Source organism: Haemaphysalis longicornis, unplaced genomic scaffold (assembly GCF_048455015.1).
Source record: "Haemaphysalis longicornis isolate Haplotype H1 unplaced genomic scaffold, Haemaphysalis longicornis Haplotype H1 scaffold_4, whole genome shotgun sequence".
NCBI classification, from domain to species: Eukaryota; Metazoa; Arthropoda; class Arachnida; order Ixodida; family Ixodidae; genus Haemaphysalis; species Haemaphysalis longicornis.
The window spans coordinates 5,067,263-5,086,202 of NW_027526361.1; the positions used below are offsets into that span (position 1 = coordinate 5,067,263).

General features: G+C 49.1%; 1 protein-coding gene across 6 annotated transcripts in view; it reads left to right on the top strand.

Moving 5' to 3' along the window:
• Window positions 1–18,940, top strand: part of Rbcn-3b (WD repeat-containing protein Rbcn-3B) — a 94,322-nt gene that overhangs the window by 23,391 nt on the left and 51,991 nt on the right. For 4 of the 6 annotated variants that reach the window (XM_077705721.1, XM_077705724.1, XM_077705725.1 and 1 more), the window contains 5 exons: window positions 3,590–4,006; window positions 4,112–4,377; window positions 10,390–10,525; window positions 16,879–16,983; window positions 18,785–18,916. In XM_077705721.1, coding sequence (XP_077561847.1) covers window positions 3,590–4,006; window positions 4,112–4,377; window positions 10,390–10,525; window positions 16,879–16,983; window positions 18,785–18,916 — 1,056 coding nt within the window. The remainder of the gene's footprint in view (window positions 1–3,589; window positions 4,007–4,111; window positions 4,378–10,389; window positions 10,526–16,878; window positions 16,984–18,784; window positions 18,917–18,940) is intronic. The other 2 variants (XM_077705726.1, XM_077705727.1) reach the window with 1 other exon arrangement.

An 18,940-nucleotide genomic window follows, 5' to 3' on the forward strand; every position in this document is an offset into this window, starting at 1 on the left:
AGAACGCGCGCGGCAAGAAAGCGGCCATGCGAGCGGTGTGCACATGAAAATTCTCCGGGATCCAGAAGGCCTATGCTGAACATTGTACTGCACAGGGGCGTAGCCAGGGGGGGGGCACACCGGGCCCGTGCCTCCCCCCCCCCCCCCCCCCCTGAAATGTCTGAAGAACCGCCTGAAGTCGCCTGCAGGCGCGGAACCTGCAGTTTTAAGGACATTTATGTTCATATAAAGCTGAAAACAAGGGCTACGTCAACATCTGATCCCTGTGCCCGCTCCAGATGCCGTACATGTCAACATAAACAGCCCGGCTGAATTTCGCGCTGGATACACCGGGGTAATTGGAGAATAATAGGAGAGGCCTTTGCCCTGCAGTGGGCGTAGATAGGCTGGTGGTGGTGGTGGTGGTGATGATGACGATGACGACGACGACGACGACGACACCGAGCTGTGCCGGGAACCTGCCGCGAGCCAATTGAGGCAGTCCCGCTGTTTCGCTGGCGGAACAGCACGGCCAGGAAATGGCGGAACCGCAGGAAAAGCCTCATATAGGCATACATGTGGTCTGGACTTTAGCGTGTCATTCCTTGTGTTTACACTGGTACAAAGTGTAATAACAAGACGGAGCATGTCACTGTATTTTGTTCAGTAAACTATCAATCCTTGATATGTTTGTTTTTCTACCGACATCACATTTCATTGACCATTGCAGTTCCATAATTTCTGCTGTATGAAAAGCATTGCTGTGCCCATCTTGTGTTTCCTCCACATCAACAAAACTGTTCAATTCTCTTTATTGCAGAGCTTTGTCTTTTTGACACTATTCCATTGTTTCCTTGACTTCCTTCTTGGTTAGAATCAGCATTCTGTATTTGCAACCGGAATTTTACTGAAGCCATGTCTGTTCGATCTAATGACTACAAATAGAATGAAATTTAAGAAACGTGCAACAAGCTCAACATTCAACAGCAGCACAATAAAGTGTTCCGCTAAGCGTAAGTTTAAATTTCGCGTTAATAGCACAAAAAATAACAAAAAGGCCCATGAAGACAAAATACAAGTTTGGTTCATTAGAAAGGCTGCTTCGTCCCTATAAAAATGAGACCGATTTCATCGCAAACTTCGAAAAAATAACGGAGATAATAAAGAAAACGTGTGGAGCTGTGGCGACTCGCTAGCCAGTTTGCCTCACCTTTTCTATGACGTCACAGAATCTTGTTTGGGCCATTGACGGTGGCCGAACTAATCAATCACCAGGACACATGACTGGACGATAGTAGTGGGGCCGCTAGTTCCGTTTGATCGAATCACTTGAATGCTAACGTGCACCTAACCCCCTGAAAATTATGTTCTTAGTGCTGGCCCATATGACGTCACTCGCGACGATAACACGTCACTGTGGCGCGAAGTTTGAAAGTTCTTAAGTATTTCTTGCGTCTTTATCGGTTAAAAAAACGTCTTTCGTGGCCAGAATGGAGCTGAGTGAGGTACTGAAGCCTATCTGTTTAAAGTTAAACAAAGTTGTATTTTCTCTTCATGGACCCTTTTTAAGGACGAAGACGCACGTTTTCTAGGTTCACCGCCATAATATATGAATGCGCCGCACGTACAGTCAACTGCGATTCGAAGGTTATTGCGGGAAAGCTACTCTTTCAAATGAAGCAGACAGAACGCCAGCTTTAGCAAATCTTCCATGCCAGTTTCGTTATCGTCGGCGTAGATAAAAGACAACCAAGTCAGTGATTGATAACAACGAATGTAAAGCTTGAAACCCAAAGGGGGCAAGTCAGTCGTGCGGGCCATTGTTGCAGCACGGAACAGCCAAAAAGGGCGAGAAGAATGCGAAATGTTGATTTTCATGGTTTTTGTTTCAGAACCATGAAAATCAACATTTCGCAATCTTGCTACGCTTGGCCACTCGATGCTGGCGCGATAGCCTTCAAATCTGCGCGACTGTGCTGCATAGTTGATAAAAAAACTTATTTAGTCCCTTTCCTAAACGAAAATCTAAAACACTCGAATCTTGATAGTAAACGGCCAGTGTTGGCCTCCACTTCCGCCTGACGAACTTCGGGGATCGCCTGCCACTCGCGAGCACACTCATGATCACGCTGACGAGCGCGTGCCCCCATAACCGCCTGCTCTATACGGATGAACGAATCACCCGTTGTCTACCCATAGACTGGCGAACAGGAATTTAGGTCATCATCATCATCATAATCATCAAACCTCCTTAAGGTATGCTTTACTGTTAGCGTTCAGCATACACAAATCGCAGCATAAAAAATGCGCAAAAAGCCTTGCCTACATATTTCCCCCTCCCACCTTTTGGTCGACCGCGCCCCCCCCCCCCCCAAAAAAAAATTCCTGGCTACGCCCCTGGTACTGCATCCTCGTAAGTAAACTTCAAAAAAGTTCACTTATCCCTCAAGAGATGGCACATCATGTGTACAAAGACTGCGAACTCGTCGCAGTGAGAAAAACCGTGAAATTTAACCTTGAACCCCAAAGTCAGGCGGAGCCCATCGGTGGACCGCTACAGCCATGTTGTGTTTTCTGGCAGGGCCCGTCAATGGAGCAGAAAGGGTTAATGGATGCAACGTGATCAAGAGGATGCAGACGCATTGCTGACTGGCAGTTGGTTTATTTTCCCAAATTCACTGCTTTTTATGGCCCGCATTTATGGAAAGAGAAGGAAAGAGAAGGACTGAAATACTGTGGGATTAATGCGCTGAAAAATTGTGCAGAAAAATTTTCCAGTGAGAGGTAAACAAGGAATGCTGTGAACCAGCTAGAAAAATACCAATGCACTCCTGAAAATGCAGGACAATAGGCAAAAGAAAACACAACGGTGCAAAGTGCAGCTTAAAGTCAAGGACTGCACCTCTTTTTTTGGATGGCGAAGGCATGTGTTCCTGCTAATACACACCTGCCAAAGCCCGAGTTTCTGCTGCTTCTGAAATTTCGCAAACCACTTGCTCGTCGTGCCTATCCACAATGGCGCCTCTTTCAAAACGGGGGTGCAGCTGAAATCACGAACAGGTTTTGTTGGTGCTCCATGAAGCAGACATTGAGGCATTCGCCTCTTCCACATAATGCTTCCCACATGGTGGAAGCATGGATTACATGATAGAAGTGCAACGTTAGAACTCCACTTTAGCAAGAATTACTTGAACAGGTGTTTCAGGCAAATTAGGATTAACGGAAGCTGTTGAACCAAATGCACTTAGTTTCTGTTAGGCAGATTTCAATAGAATCGAGTTTCAGTTCAGTTCAGTTCTGTGGTCACTGAGGAGTGCGATTTTGTGTCATATATTGCGTATCATGTGTCGCGTGTCATTTTCTACAAGTAGGCGCTGTTTGACCTAAAGCCACGTTATTTTCCTAGTGAATCTAAAGCCAACAGCCAAATGAGGACAGCAGTGGTGAGCCGCTCAGCCTCAACATATCTTTTTCACTGCAGTGAATCAAAATTTGCAGTGAAACGTGGGTCCTAATGATCAGGCTTCCTTGGATGGGCTTACTCTGCTGTGGAGCTCTGCTCTGAGAGGCAAGCAAGAGCCCCCTCTTCTTTCCTCGTTGTGCCCCGCAGACCACCCGCAGCACCAGCTGCTTCATGGCCATGCGGGGCGCGTGACGTGCCTGCTGTACCCGCACCACGTGCACTCGCGCTACGAGATCGCCCACCTGGTGTCCGGCGGGGTGGACTTCTCGGTGTGCCTGTGGGACCTGTACGCGGGCACCCTGCTGCACCGCTTCTGCGTGCACGCCGGGGAGGTGAGCCAGCTGCTCGTGCCGCCCAGCAACTGCACCAGCCGCGTGCTAAACAGCATCTGCACGGTGGCCAGCGACCACTCGGTGGCCCTGGTGAGCCTCAAGGAGCGCAAGTGCGTCATGCTGGCCTCGCGGCACCTCTTCCCCGTCGCCGTGGTCAAGTGGCGGCCCTTCGACGACTTCATGGTGGTCGGCTGCTCCGACGGCTCCGTCTACGTCTGGCAGATGGAGACCGGTGAGACCGGGCCTGGCCCGATTCCCTGCCAACCGGTCTTGTTTGAGGCCTTTTTGGCTAGCAACAAAAGCGTGTGATGTGTGTGCCTCCTCCCTTTGGTTGCAGGGCACCTTGACCGCGTGCTGCAGGGCCTGTCGGCAGAGGAGGTGCTGAGCGCCTGCGACGAGCACACGGGCCACCCCGGGGAGCGCATGACGAACCCTGCGGTGCACCTGTTCCGGGGCCTGCGGCACCGCAACATGGCCGCCATCCGCCACGCCGCCCAGCGGGGGCTCCACCACCTGCAGCAGCAGCACCACCACCCAGGGGGAGGGGGACACCACCACGGGAACCACGCCGCCCCGGGCAGCGCAGGAGGCGGGCCGCACCAGGTGGGTGGCTCTCTCTCTCTCCTCCAGCACCGAGCCGGGGAGGAGGGGAGCTCGGTATCCTTCCAGCGCTGCTCCATAAGCGTCCATGACGGGCAGAGAAGCCGAAGCAGATTTTTCACGGCAGACGTGACGCCGAGACGGGGACTGACGTTGCCAACCGCAAGTAGCATCTTCCACAGTGCTGTGGTTGGACGTGATGCTACGTATGACATCACATCTGCTACTGGCAATATCTCTGCCTGTAATGTCAGTGCTGGGCGGTGAAGCAGCAGTGTTTGTGGACCTGCTTCCGAGGAAAGACAAACTGGCAGAGGACTCTAATTGTTCCCATCACCTGATCAACTACAGTTAAACCACGTTATAATGAAATTGAAGGCGTGCCGCGATTTGCTTGTTGTAACCTATATTTCATTATAGCCGTGGCGGACATTTGCTGCAAATATTGTGCACTGAACCATATTTACATGATTGTAAGTCGACCCCCCCCCCCAAAATTGCATCTGATAAAAAAATGCGAGCATAGGAAGCAGCCCATTTTAATGCTGCTGGGAACGAGCGCCGAGATGTTCTTCAAGCCCCGGCATCACCTCCGGAAAATCTTTTGAAAAGATTTTCCAGGGGTGAAGGCCCAGGGCACTCATGACAGACAGGACGATTGAGCAGAACACATATCACAAGGAGGAGCTGTTCCATCAACTACCAATACCCCCCATACGGCAGCTCTTCCATCAATGATCGATGCTCCCTCAAGAGCCGTACACTCGTGGTGCGCACAGTAGATGGTAAAAAAGAACACCTTTTGTATAAGCACACAGAATAACCATGTGCTGTGGGTTGAGCGGGAAACTTTATTCCCAATCATGAGAACACATTCGCTGCGAGATAACACTTATCGAAGCTACCGGCAGCGTCACTGCCGTGCGATATCAAAATAAGCAACATGGCCGCTGACACTAGCAGCCGCTAGCGATTTCCTTTGATTCGTGAGTACGTTACTAGCATTCACGTAGTGTTTTGTTTGTCTCTAATAAACAAAATGAGTATTACTAAATCCCTTGAATCAATGCACGGCGCTGACATAGGCACAATCATATCACGTTCAGTACACTTCCAAATACGCTGGTGAAAGGTTAGCCGCTATGGGTACGGTGGACAACGTGCACAGATCGGGAACACAACTTTCAAAGTCGGCATCAGCTTTATTGATGCTAGAATGTATGCTATGGTAAACGCTACGCTTCGGGCGTAATCATAGAGGGTGTTACGCTTTTCCCAGCTCGTAGCACCCCTGATTTCTCATTTGCCTTTGCCGTTACAAGCGGCTCAAAGTTAGATTTCGATTCTAAGTCGACCCCCCAACACTGGATTGTCAAACTTGAAAAAAGGGGTCGACCTACCATCGTGTAAATACGGTACTTGCCAAAAACAAATAGCTGGCAAAATTGGATCTCGGCTAGTCTAGGAAATCCCATCGTTATAACCGATAATTGTTAAAAGCAGGTTGTGGGCTGCATAAGTCCCCGAGGGACAGTGTCGTGTGTTGGGCCTCCTGCAAAGATGCTACCCGAGTGGGCTGTGCAACCACGTCAGAGTTGTCACTATCACCTCTGCCCGCAGCACGTATCCGCACAACGGTCGCCTCTTCACTGAGGCAGTTGGACGTTTTCAGAACATTAACTCAACGTCCTTTCCGCGAAAAAGCGTAGGCAGTTGAAGAGGCACCCAGTCAAATTTAAAAAGCAGTGCACACGTGACACCACAAGTGAACGCGCAAGCGAACGGCGCCGCGGTCTCGCGAGCAGGCGCAGCAACAATGCCAGAGCGGTGGCTCTGGGAGGGGGGTCGGGAGGAAAACTGCTGTTCTCCTCTCTTCGCTTCCTTGTAAGCGGCCGAGTCGACTCGTTTTCTGGGGACTGGAAGGGATGCCAGCGCATCGCGTCTCGCTGTGCATGCCGGCGGCGCAGTGAGCCTATCGACAGCTCGCATTTTTGGCATGCACGCGTGCGCTGTTCAGCGGTAGCCGGCTAACGTAGCCCAAGCCAAAGACGTGCCATGAGCGATCTAGCCATGAGTCACCATGTGTTGCCCCCTGGTGGTGTCGCTGCTAGGCTGCCTCTACAGCCGCCTGTTGCACGGTCTTTTATGTAAACATGGCAGTGGCCATGCAAGCGCGTTGTGGCAGAAGCTTACGCACTTTGAGTCCCCAAAAAATGCATTTGAGCACTTTTGGGATAGTGTTAGCCTCTAATGGGTAGATAAAATGCCAACCGGAGTTATAGCGAATTTCGTTAACGCGGATCGCTTTCCAAAAACATTTCGTTGCCGCGAGATATGAAATACACGGGCTTCTATGGACGTTCGCCAGGGATCCGAAAACATTTGGTTGCAAATGATGGCTCGCTAAGCTAGGTGCCCAATGTGACGGCTTTTCTTATAGCCACCTTCTGGTCTAGCATCATAGTCTTTCGCTTCCCACCCGGCACATTCGTGCTGCTGGAGTCATGAGCACAGCACGATAAAAGATAAGGCACTCCAAAAAAAGCCCACACACAATTTCAACAGTGCGGCTGCCGCGGCGCACGTCGGCAAGTGACCACAGTTGCAGGCGAGCATGCCGTGCACCACGACCGTGCATGTCGTGTGCATTGGCTGCGCGCTGTGTGCAGCAAGAGGAAGGTGGGAATGGCTCCGCTGGCACAGTAGATGCATGGTGCACCATCCAGTTTTGCACGCGTTGCTGGAGCATGCGGGGCGGGAGTTTTGAACTGCTAAGTACAGTTGTCGCATTGCACACCGTCTCAGATCCGCTTTGTGTACTGTTGCAATATTGGCTCAATTATTTTCTAACAAAATTTGTTTGTTACAGCCTGTCACAGGGAGATTTTGCCTCGTGAAAGCGAGGTTTTAAATAAATTGGTTTCGATGAGGACTTTTAAGGGGAATTGCGATTTGCTTGTTATGTCTATTATTCTGTTATAGCCTGTCTCAGTATAGCAAGGTTTAACTGTACATAATCGAAGAGCGCACAGCTTCGCTAGCCTTTCATGTCTTAGTCATAAGTGCGTCTACTAATGTGTTTTCAGAGCTCTACACGTAGCCACAGTAATATCTACATGTATGTGAATGTTTTAATGCATAACTGCTGCGTTGAGGGCCCTTGTTGCTGGTGGCTTATGCAGCTGTGCAGACATTGCCTGGGAGTGGGGGCCAAGTTTGTACATATCCCGGGTGCAGCTTGGGGCTTCGGATGAGCCAGAGCCACAGTTTGCTGCCAGAAAACACCAGCCAGTTGCGTTGAGCCCCATCTAGTATTCACTGTTTCCACCAATTGGACACCTTAAGAAGACACCATCAGAAACCTGCAATAATGCAGGCCCTGGGGAAGGCAGTGCCAGCATAGGACGTTCGTGTGCATTGAAGTTTGGCCGACAAGTGTGCCTGTTAAACTAGTTTCTTTCTTGTCGTAACCTTATAACTGTACAGCCACTCCTTGGGTTCAGCTTTTTTTGTGACAATATCAAAGTGCCAAGGAAATCCCATCTGTTGGACCTCTGGGCCTGCCAGCGGCGGTACAGTGTTCAGACAGTGGAACAGCACGCCTTGTTCTGATGACGCTTTAGTGGCACGTTCGAGACAGCGGGCGCGAGCCGGCGCAGCCACGAGAGCACGCGACAGCTCGTAAAGAGCAGAATGGAGTGATGATGAACAGCGTTATCTACTACGGGGTTGAAGGAAAGGAAGTCACAACACCATCGTTATAACCGATAATCGTTATAAGTGGTCGCAAAATAGAAAGACAAAACATTTTATTTGTATGCAAGCAAGGTCGTACTGCTACTTATTTGCAGAAAAGATGCCATAGTCGGTCAGCTTTGTTTGTTGCACGCGAAGCTTTTGCACATTTTTTTCAAGAGCATCGATAGGTGCTTCACCTAATTGAGTGAAAGGTCCTTGGCAGAAACAAAGTCCCTGAGGGACTGTATCACGCGTTTGGCCTCCTGCGAAGACGCTACGCGATTAGGCTGCGCAGCCGCATCATCAGAGTCGTCACTATCACTGCGATCCGCAGCACGTATCCGCACAACAGTCGCCTCTTCAGTAGGCACTCGGATGTTTCCAAAATGTGGGCCCTGATGCCCCTTCCGCAAAAAAAACGGAGGTAGCTGAAGAGGCACCCAGTCAAATTCAAAGGGGTGCGCACGTGGCACAAGTGAACGTGCAAGCGAGTAGGCAAGCGAGAGAGTGGGTGCGGGGACAAGGCCAAAGTGGTGGTGCCGGAAAGAGGTACGGAAGGAAAACTGCTCCCCTCCTCCCCTAACTTCCTCGTAAGTAGCGCAGTCGACTCATTTTCTGAGGGGTGGACGGGATGCTAGGCGCTTCGCAGTGCATGCCGTCTGCGCGGTCGGCGCGGAGAGCTGGTGGCAGCTCGCATTTTTGGTGCATGCTGTTACTGGATTCAGTCAATATACCCGATATCCCGAAACTAGAGCATTGTAATAAGGGGTTTATTTTAACATTAAACACATAAAAAAGTGGATGGTGCCATAGTTGTTCATCATTATATCCCATATATTGTTATAAATGGTATTGTTATAAGTGGACTCAACTGTAAACTAGTGTGCACTTGTTGGCATGCATATGCAATAGCGGGTGTATGTGCATGTGCCTTATGCCACATCTCAAGCTTTCACACTGCTGCTGCCGTGGTGTTCAAAACTAGGGAGTGTTGGCAATGCCTTGCAAGTTATAGGTTGTATTCATTGGTGGGGCATGCATGCTGGCAACGAAGTACATCGCCTTAGCAGCGGGGACGCGCTGGCTCGCGCATGGCTGCACACGCATGAGGCATCCCAGTGAGCTCAAATGCATTACCTCGACATAACTACTGTTTCGCGCAGCGTCCTACAGCTTACCTGTCATGAGACACGAGCAAAGTCATCGGCACAGGTCAGCTGATTGCCAGCTTCCGTGTTTTGGTATCGGCCTCAGATTGCTCATCTGTCGGCGAGTGCGCTCTCTTTCGGTCACTTGCTGATATATGTCGCTAGTCTGCCAGGTAAAAATGCGCACGCTGCTACGCTGCCATCATATCTCAATCGGTGTGCACACAATTTCTTCGGAAGCAATATTATTTGGCTTTCGTACTGAATGACTCCGCCGTGTGCAAGGTGCGGGCACAAATGTGTGGATCTCCGTGTTGGCAGGCAACTGTGCTGCAGCATAGGCATTTCGTGCGTTGTGCCGATTCCTTTTGCGACCGCTGCTCCATTCTCCAGTGGTGGTGTGGAGTTCTCTAGGGCAAGTAGAGCATCAGCACACAATGTCGCTACTACTATTCATGTAACCGCACCTGTATAAACATTGCGTAACGCGTCGCCCGCTTTCCAATGGGAGCGGTAGGGACGCTTGGTTCAGGCACTCATCCGGTGTGTGGCGCATGCTGGCGGCCGTCCCGCCTTACGTCACTGCTCGCGAGTCGCAAACACCGCACCCACTGCTTCTACAGCGTGTGCCTGTCAACTTGCCTCGAATAAGGTCCCTTAGCCTCGAAGGCGTCGGAGCGCCGCCTGGGGAACAGTTGACAAACTGTCAACTATTTTGCATAGTTTCCAAGAAGCAGCACTGGCTGGCGGACATGAAAGCATGCTGGAAGGCTACGGAGCGGGAAAGAGAGAGCAACAGGAGAGTGGCTGTTTGGCCATTTTTCGCTCACGCGTCAGGCAAGGATTGTACAGGCGGCGTTGATTCATGTCTGTTGACTTTGACGCCATGTCCGAGAGTCTGGTGGTAATGGCGCAGACGACAGACACCAGGGCCTCTTTTTTGTTTTTTTTGTTTTTTTTCTGCAAGATGTGGACGCATGCACAGACACAGTGGGCACTGTCATGGCAGTTTTCAGTGTTTTTAAGAGAAGAAACCGGCCGCTAAACTTTTATACGGATACCATGTGCAAGAAGTGTGCCATTGCTGCCGTTGTACCGGCCTTCTCTGCCCCCTCCCCCGGCTGTGCAGCATGGCATGGGCCAGGAGGTCGGCGACAGCGCCCATGCCAGGGCGCGGGCGCACCCACTCATGATCCAGGGGCTCCGGACCAACCCAGTGGACCAGGACAGCCACGTGCTGTTCTTCGACATCGAGGCGCTCATCGGTAGGCACAGCCTGCGGCAGAGGGCGTGGCCTCCCATCCCCCCCACCCCTCGCTCTTTTTCCTCTCTGGCTTGCCGCAGCCAAACAACTCGCCCATGTCAAATAACGTCTCCTGTGTTTGCAGGCTAGGGTCACTGTGTAGCTGGAACTAGGGCTCACCAGCTTCACACTGTACACTCTGCTTTGCATTTCATTTTCCTTTGTTGCCAGCTTATCTCGTTAGTATCTTGCGTGGAGTAGGCGCTTATTGTCTTTGATTTGCCCTACTTGTGACGCAGAACCAGTAATGGGAGGAATGTTTTACCAAAGCTGTTCTTTTGTGGGGAGTTTATTGAGCCGGAACTCTTGGGAGGAAGTGGGGCCTGTGCTAGTCATCAGTTTCTTGAGGTCCCGTGGGTTGAGGTTTTGGTGTACACAAAGAGGTCCCCAGGTGTAGTCTAAATTAATCTGCAGCTCTCCACTACAGCATACCTCATAGCCCAAGTGTAGCTTCGGTGTTTTTCTTGTCCTGGTCACGTTTCTTTCGTAGAGCCTGTGGGTGATCTCAGATCAGATTGAACAAAGTGTGGAAGGTCGGCCTCCTCAGTTTGCTTGACAATTTTTAACATGATTACCTGATTATTCCAATGTCGAGATTTCCCCCGGGAAAAATATGAACTGTAAAACATTTTGGAACGTGACAAGGTGGACCCCCGGCACTCCATGCCCGTGTGCCTCGGCCAACTTTAGCGACGTCTATGTAGCTACGCAAATATTTGTTGAGTGCGATTCGTAAATTTTATACTCAATTATACCTGTAAATTTTATACTGGCGTAAATTTTAAAAGTTTGGGTTCCGTCAAAAATATATATTTTTCACGATAAAATGTCAAATTTGGCTCAGAGCACATTTTTGTTTGAGCTTTGAGCCTAAATATTGCAAAAAGTGTTCAACTCTTTCGTCACTGTGCCTATTCAGTATTGTTCAATTTGAAGGATACCTTGGGGGACCCTTTTCATGGCATTCCAGCCGTTTCTGAAACAAGGGAAACTGTTTAGCCTTAGCTCAGAAAATGCCCTTTTGAAATCAGTTGTGCTTTCATTGTTGCAACAAAAACGCGAGTTTTGACATGCGTTTCTATCACCTGGGTGTCGAAAAGGGGTGTGGTCATCGCACGTACCTGTTACCAAAGAAGAAGGCATGCTGCTTGGTTTTTGTCAACGCCGCCTGTATAAACATTGCCTAACGCGTGAGCGAAAAATGGCCAAACAGCCACTCTCCTGTTGCTCTCTCCTACCCTTCCCCACTCCGTAGCCTTCCAGCGTGCTTTCGTGTCCGCCAGTCAGCGCCGCTTCTCGGAAACTATGCAAAATAGTGGAAAGTTTGTTTGGCGTTCCCAAGGCGGCGCTCCTACGCCTTCTTGTTTTTCACCATGCCTGTCTGTCTTGGTCTGTCACTGATAAAACTTCCTTTGTCACGAAGCAAAATCCCTTGCGCTGCTGCAGGCTGATGCCGGCTTTCGCGCTTATCTACGCGGATCACAGGCCCTGAAATTTTCTGAGTGGGGCATCCCACCTTTATCCCCTCCGCATTTAGGTATTTTTTTGACCCCGCTGTTTGCACTCCGCATCAGTACGCACTTCTAAAATTGAGGACTGTACTGTAGAAGCGCCCGGACAGCGTGGCGGGATCGCAGCTGCTTATCCTTTTGTTTCCTATAATTTTCTGAAGTTTACAAGCACATGATATTATTGGAAAGTAATCGTAGAAGTGAGCGCCTGAACAAAAAACGTGCGCGCAATTTTTTCTTCTCTAAATACTCCAGAAAGAAAAATATCAGTAAAATAATGGCTGCCCCATCCGAAAATATCGTTTTTCTGTTAGCTATATGTCTACCCGACAATCAGTATGTTCTTACACTATTTCAGCCCGCCTCCGTCTTTATCTTTGGAAAAATGCAGCAAGTATGAAGCGAGCGACACATTGAACGAGATCCCCCAGTGCGCCACAGAACTAGCGCCCCGTCGCGGCTAAGATGTAAGCGAAACGGCCCTTGAAGCCCAACAGGCAAGCTGACAGACACACGTCGTAGAAGTGGGTGCAGCGTTCGCGACTCGCGAGCAGTGACGTAAGGCGAGATGTCCGCCGGCACGCGCCACATAGCGGATCAGTGCCTGAACTAAGCGTCCCTACCCTTCCCATTGGAAAGCGCGCGAAGCGTCAGGCAATGTTAATACAGGCGGCGTTGTTTTTGTTATCAGGGCACGAATGGTGAATCAGAAAATGATTTTCAATCGGCAGGTTTTCACTCTGACAGTAATAATCCCTGAAATCGGCTGAACATATCAAGCAGTGCCTGTTTGCAAAGTCATTTTACGATTTTAGGCAGTTTTATTGCCTTTGTGTACGTTCTGACAAAATGTTTTGCGCATGTCAGCATTTTTTCTAGGCCGTGGTTTTGAAATGTTTCCCTACAAATAGTTTAACAAAATTTTTTATACTATTGGTGTTTTTTTTTTATCGTGTTCTACGACTTTAAATTCGGTGTGCGTTCATCATGGTGCCAACGTAGACATTAGAAATGCCATTTTTTCTGCTAAATTCTCACCTATTGTATCCGTAAAGGGATCATTTGACTTTTATACAGGAGAAACATAATTCATACATATCTGAGGGAAGTTGCAATCACTCCAGTAAGTCGTGGATAGGCGGGCAGATAGGGCTTATCCCTCGCGCCAAAGTAAAATTTGAATGTTGTAATTTAAGTACTTTTTGTAATATTTAGGCTTGAATTTCAAACACACTTGCGCTCTGAGCTGAATTTGATGTTTTATTGTGAAAAATGTGTATTTTTGACAGCAGTAAAACTTTTCTAGAGAAATTTACACTAGGCATAAATTGAGCACAAAATTTACAAATTGCCCTCTCATAAATATTTTCATAGCTAGATGTCGCTGAAATTGTCCGAGGCACACGGGCATGTAGTGGCGGAGGTCCACATTGTCACGTTCCAAAATTTGTTACAGTTAACTCTTTCCTTACGGCGCCATAGGCCATCGGACACGGAGTTCCGATGATTTCAGATGTCCCGCGAAAGCTAAAAATGGCCCCTGGCGGACAACTAGCGCCATCTGGCGTATTTATTGACAACTCATTTTTCGATTTTGTTATGTTTTGTTGATATTTCGCGTGCAGAGACCGCGCCAAGACGGAAATTTGAACCGCGATAGTGGCGAGTTGTGTGAAAACGGCGTCCGCTGTATTTGGGCTGTATTTATAAACAAAACGGGCTTCCTATCTGACGACTGCGGCTTTACACATTGATGTGTAGGGTCTGGACAACGTACGGTGGGGATATTCTTCCAAATGCCCCGCGTCATATCGCGTTATCACCTTCATGATAGCCTGGCACTCGTGCCAGATTACCGCTGCGGAGCGATGCGCGACACTTCTCAAGAGCGCTGATTTTTTTTTTAAAATGCAGAGCATTTGTATAACTCACGATGTCACCCGGGCGTCGGCGTCCGCAGCAGCCAGCCTCCCCCTACACTATAAAAAGAAATAACAGTTACCGGCGCCTGGTTTCGATCCCACGACCCTGCGGGCGGAACGCAAGGTACATGGTGCTCTACCCACTGCGCCACAAAGCCGACACAGAATGAAAGGCTATGAACGCGCCTTATATCCTTGACTCATTCAAACTACGTCAAGAAGCTGCTGATACAACGCATTCACTACCTGTGGGCGGAACGGAACGCGAGGTACATGGTGCTCTTCCCACTGCACCCGCCGCGGTGGCTCAGTGGCTAAGGCGTTGCGCTGCTGAGCACGAGGTCGCGGGTTCGATTCCCGGCCGCGGCGGCCGCTTTTCTGATGGAGGCGAAAAGCAAAAACGCCCGTGTGTACGAGATTTCGGCGCACGATAAAGATCCCCAGGTGGTCAAAATTAATCCGGAGCCCTCCACTACGGCGCGCCTCATCGCCTGCGTTGCGTCGGCGCGTTAAACCCCACAATCAATCAATCAATCTTCCCACTGCGCCACAAAACCGTCACAGAATGAAAGGCTACGAACGCGCCTTATATCCTTGACTCATTCAAACTACGTCGTCAGCGGCGTGCGTTGGCGACTCAGCGGCGTGCTAGCGGTGTGATAGCTGCATGGTGTACACGTGATAGCACCAACCCCCCAAACACTAAACGTTAACGCAATACACCCACCCCCTATGCGACGCATTTACTCGAGTCCCCCTCGCGGGGAGATGGGCCCATTTTTTTTTTTTCTGGTTTTTTTGCCACTAAAGGATTTTGTGTCAGAACACAAAAAAGTGTGCTTGAATGCATGACCGACTTACACTCGAGTGGCTTCGAGGAGGGGCACAGCCGTCAGTTCCACTAGGTTGACGGGCCCACAAAAATACAAAACTTGGTGTACAGCGTTTATATATATATTGAATCATAGCCAAGAAATGTAGGAACAATTTGTATATCTTAGAATTCCTGAAATAATTTTTAGGCTCATTACAATCGCCTATATACGTTGTGTGTATACTTTTTTGTGCATTTTTTTTTTATTATTTGACTAATAAACTGTAAGTAATTGTACCTTTCACAAAACTGCTGTTATGTGTTTGTAAGAGCAATCTATAAGCTACAATTCTATGCATAGCAATGCTAAATGTGTCCACTAGCTCAAGAGAAAGCAATAGTTTTGTGGAAGCACTCAAAATCGGCTGTTTTTTTCACCCTAACGAAAGAGTTAAACAATTTTCGTGGGAAAAGCAAAAACGCCCGTGTGTACAAGATTTCGGCGCACGTTAAAGATCCCCAGAAGGTCAAAATTAATCCGAAGCCCTACACTACAGCGTGCCTCATCACCTGCGTTGCATCGGCATGTTAAACCCTACAATCAATCAGTCAAATCAATCAAATTTTTCGTGGGGAAAATATTTATGAATCTCGACATTGGAATAACCAGGGAAAGAGATGCAAAAATTTCAAGCAAATTGAAGAGGTCGACCAGCCACCCTTTGTTCGATAGTTCGATATCTGAAATCAAATGCGCTGAGTATACTGAACCTATATATATATAGCCTTCATGGATTATGAGAAAGCATCTGACTCGGTCGAAACCTCAGCAGTCATTCAGGCATTACGGAACCAGGGGGTAGATGAACATTATGTAAGAATACTAGAGGATGTCTACAATGGGTCCACAGCTACCATCATCCTCCATAAGGCGAGCAGTAAAATACCTATAAGGAAGGGCGTCAGACAAGGAGACACAATCTCTCCAATGTTATTCACAGCATGTGTACAAGAAGTATTCAGAACGTGGATTGGGAACAGGTGGGAGTAAGGGTTAATGGAGAATACCTCAGTAACCTCAGATTTGCTGATGACGTTGCCTTGCTAAGTAACTCGGGGGACAAATTGCAAAGCATGCTTTCCGCACTGGACAAACAGAGTAGAACCGTGGGCCTGAAAATAATATGCAGAAAACTAAAGTAATGATGAATAACCTCGGTACAGCACAGTGGTTTGGGATGGGGGGGAGGGAGGTGGTAGTGGAAGTGGTAAAAGAATATATCTACTTAGGCCAAGTTGTGACCCCAGATCCCAACCACGAGGCAGAGATAATTAGAAGGATAAGAATGGGGTGGCGTGCATACGGCAGACATTCTCAGATAATGAATGGCAGCCTACCATTGTCCCTGAAGAAGAAAGTGTATGACAGCTGCATCTCACCGGTACTCACCTACGGGGCAGAACCTTGGAGGCTCACTAAGAGGGTTCAACTTAAATTGAGAACGACTCAACGAGCAATGGAGCGGAGGATAATAGGTGTAACATTAAGGGACAAGAAGAGAGCGGAGTGGGTCAGGGGACAAACGCGTGTTAAGGACATACTGGTGGAAATTAAGAAGAAGAAATGGACGTGGGCAGGGCATGTAATGCGACGACAAGATAACCGTTGGTCATTGAGGGTAACAGAGTGGATCCCTAGAGAAGGCAAGCGTTCCAGGAGGCGGCAGAAAGTTAGATGGGCAGATGAGATCAAGAAGTTTGCGGGGATAAACTGGTCGCAGTTAGCACAGGACCGGGATAATTGGAGATTAATGGGAGAGGCCTTTGCCCTGCGATGGGCATGGATAGGGTGGTGGTGGTGGTGGTGGTGGTGGTGATGATGATGATGATGATGATGATGATGATGATGATGATCTGAAATCACCCCTGTGTGTGCTTAGTGTTCTGCCCGCCCTGTGTGCTGCCCAGCCCTTGTTGTGCTCCTGAGTTTGTCACCTCATGTGTTGCTCCTCCTCCTCCTCTGCGCTGCATTGCACGGTGCTGCACGTGCTCTTCCTCCTGCATGAAGGCCGCCTGCTCATTCTAAAGCTCAAACAGCGCAGCGACGCTTCGCACGCTCGCACACCCAGGCTCACCTCTCGGGACATGTCAGAGCTGCTGGCCGAGTTCAAAGGTGCGGCTCCTTCCTCCTCCCTCCTCCCGTCATCACAGTTCTCTGTTTCCCCCCTCTTTTTTTTTCTTTATTTCCTGCTTTATTTCTGTCTTTATTTCTTTCTTCTTGGCGAAAATGTACAAGGACGCACAGTAGAGTACCCGTGCAGTAGTCAAGGGTTCTGCAAAAGTTTGTCTGGTTAGGCATATTTCAAGAACCAGTAAAGCAGTCACTGACCAAGTGAAAGACAGTAAAAGACAATTTGGAACACGTACACGTTTTAGGTTCATTGTGGACAAAGAACCCATGTGGGTAAGGTTAAAAGAACGGGTAAAAGGTAAAACATCTTTTACCGTTTTTTGGTCAGTGACTGCTTTATTACTGTTTTTTTTTTTTTTTTTTTGCTTGGGTAGTGTTTTACTGCAACTGTAGCGAATGGCTTTCAACCTGTTGCAGCTCAAATGCCCCGTGGCAAGGAAAATCACTTAGTGAATTGCCTGAAGTTTACTGCATTGTTGGAGAAATTGTTTGGCAGCTGATTCAGGCAGTTGGGAAATGTTAGCTAAAGTGCATCACTATTGTGGTAGAAGTACAGGTATTGTACTCACCTCATTTCATCCATGCCTGATAGGCTTGAAGTGAAAAGGGGAACTCAAGTTTGGTGTTGATATTTGAAGGCTACCTTAATGCATTACTTTATACGGAGAATGTAGAGGCATTTATGTAAGCGTAAGTGCATAACTGTTAGTAAGAATGACGCTGCTGTATTGTCTTGAAGGGTAAAAAATTCACAGCATATCCACGGGGTGAATGATAATGAGTGGGCGAAGCTCCTGAGGGGAAATCATCGGTAAAACCGTGACTCTTCAGTGAAAGTTCGCCCACTACATCTGTGTCCGAACGTAACGTCTAGAAAGTCTCGCTTAAACCGCGCGTCGGCACCTTGGGGCTGAGCTCGCCTGATGCGTTTTGCAGACGCCTCACGAGTTCTCACTGCATCGGGGTCTGCCTGCCGATACGCGCGCTTTCTCGCCGCTTCCCGTTCTCTGACGTTTTGGAGATCCTCTTCGCGCCGCAGCCGTGCCGCTTCGCGTACGGCAGGGTCCTCGCGCCGTTGCCGTGACGCTTGGGCCTCTCGTTCTCGAACGCTGGGATCTTGGTGGCGTCGTCGCGCAGCCAGACGACACGCTTCAGCCTCCCGCTCTCGTACGGCAGGATCTTGGCGGCGGCGTCACGCAGCTTCACGGAGCGCTTCTGCCTCGCGGGCTCGCACATCTGCAGCCTTATCCGTCAGGCGACTCCGAGCGCGCGCCAACAGCGAACGGATTTTATTACATCGCTCCCCGCCATCTAGTAAACAATCCAAGAACTAAACTAGAGGTAGCCACGCCATCTAGTAAACAATCCAAGCGCATCTTTTCATCATATACAAGTACCGCCATCTAGTAAACAATCCAAGAACTAAACTAGAGGTAGCCACGCCATCTAGTAAACAATCCAAGAACTAAACTAGAGGTGGCTACATACATACGTCGAGGATGGACAGACCCACGCCCTAAGGAGCTTCGCCCCTAAAAAGCCCTGATAATTGGCTATGAAATGACCGCCGTTTGTCATGCCTGATTTATTTCTGTTCTTTTCTTGACTATTGTGCATTAATGAACGCACCGTAGTCAAAGACCAGGAACAGGGCTAGTGGAAATATCCACCTCCTGCTTTCATGCTTGCACAATTCCCCCCCCCCTCCCCCGCTTCCTTTTTTGGTGGGATGCATTGCTGACTGCCCCTGACTGACACTGCTGTGGTGAATTGCCGTGCACAGTGCAACTGCTGTCGGAGGAGTATTCCGGGATGTCGCCCGGCACCCTGGAATCTCAGGGGCTCATCAACCAGCAGGAGTACCAGAAGTACCTGACCCTGTCCTCCTCTCCAGAAACACACAAGAAGCTCTCAGGTAGGAGCTGGGAGGAAATGGTAA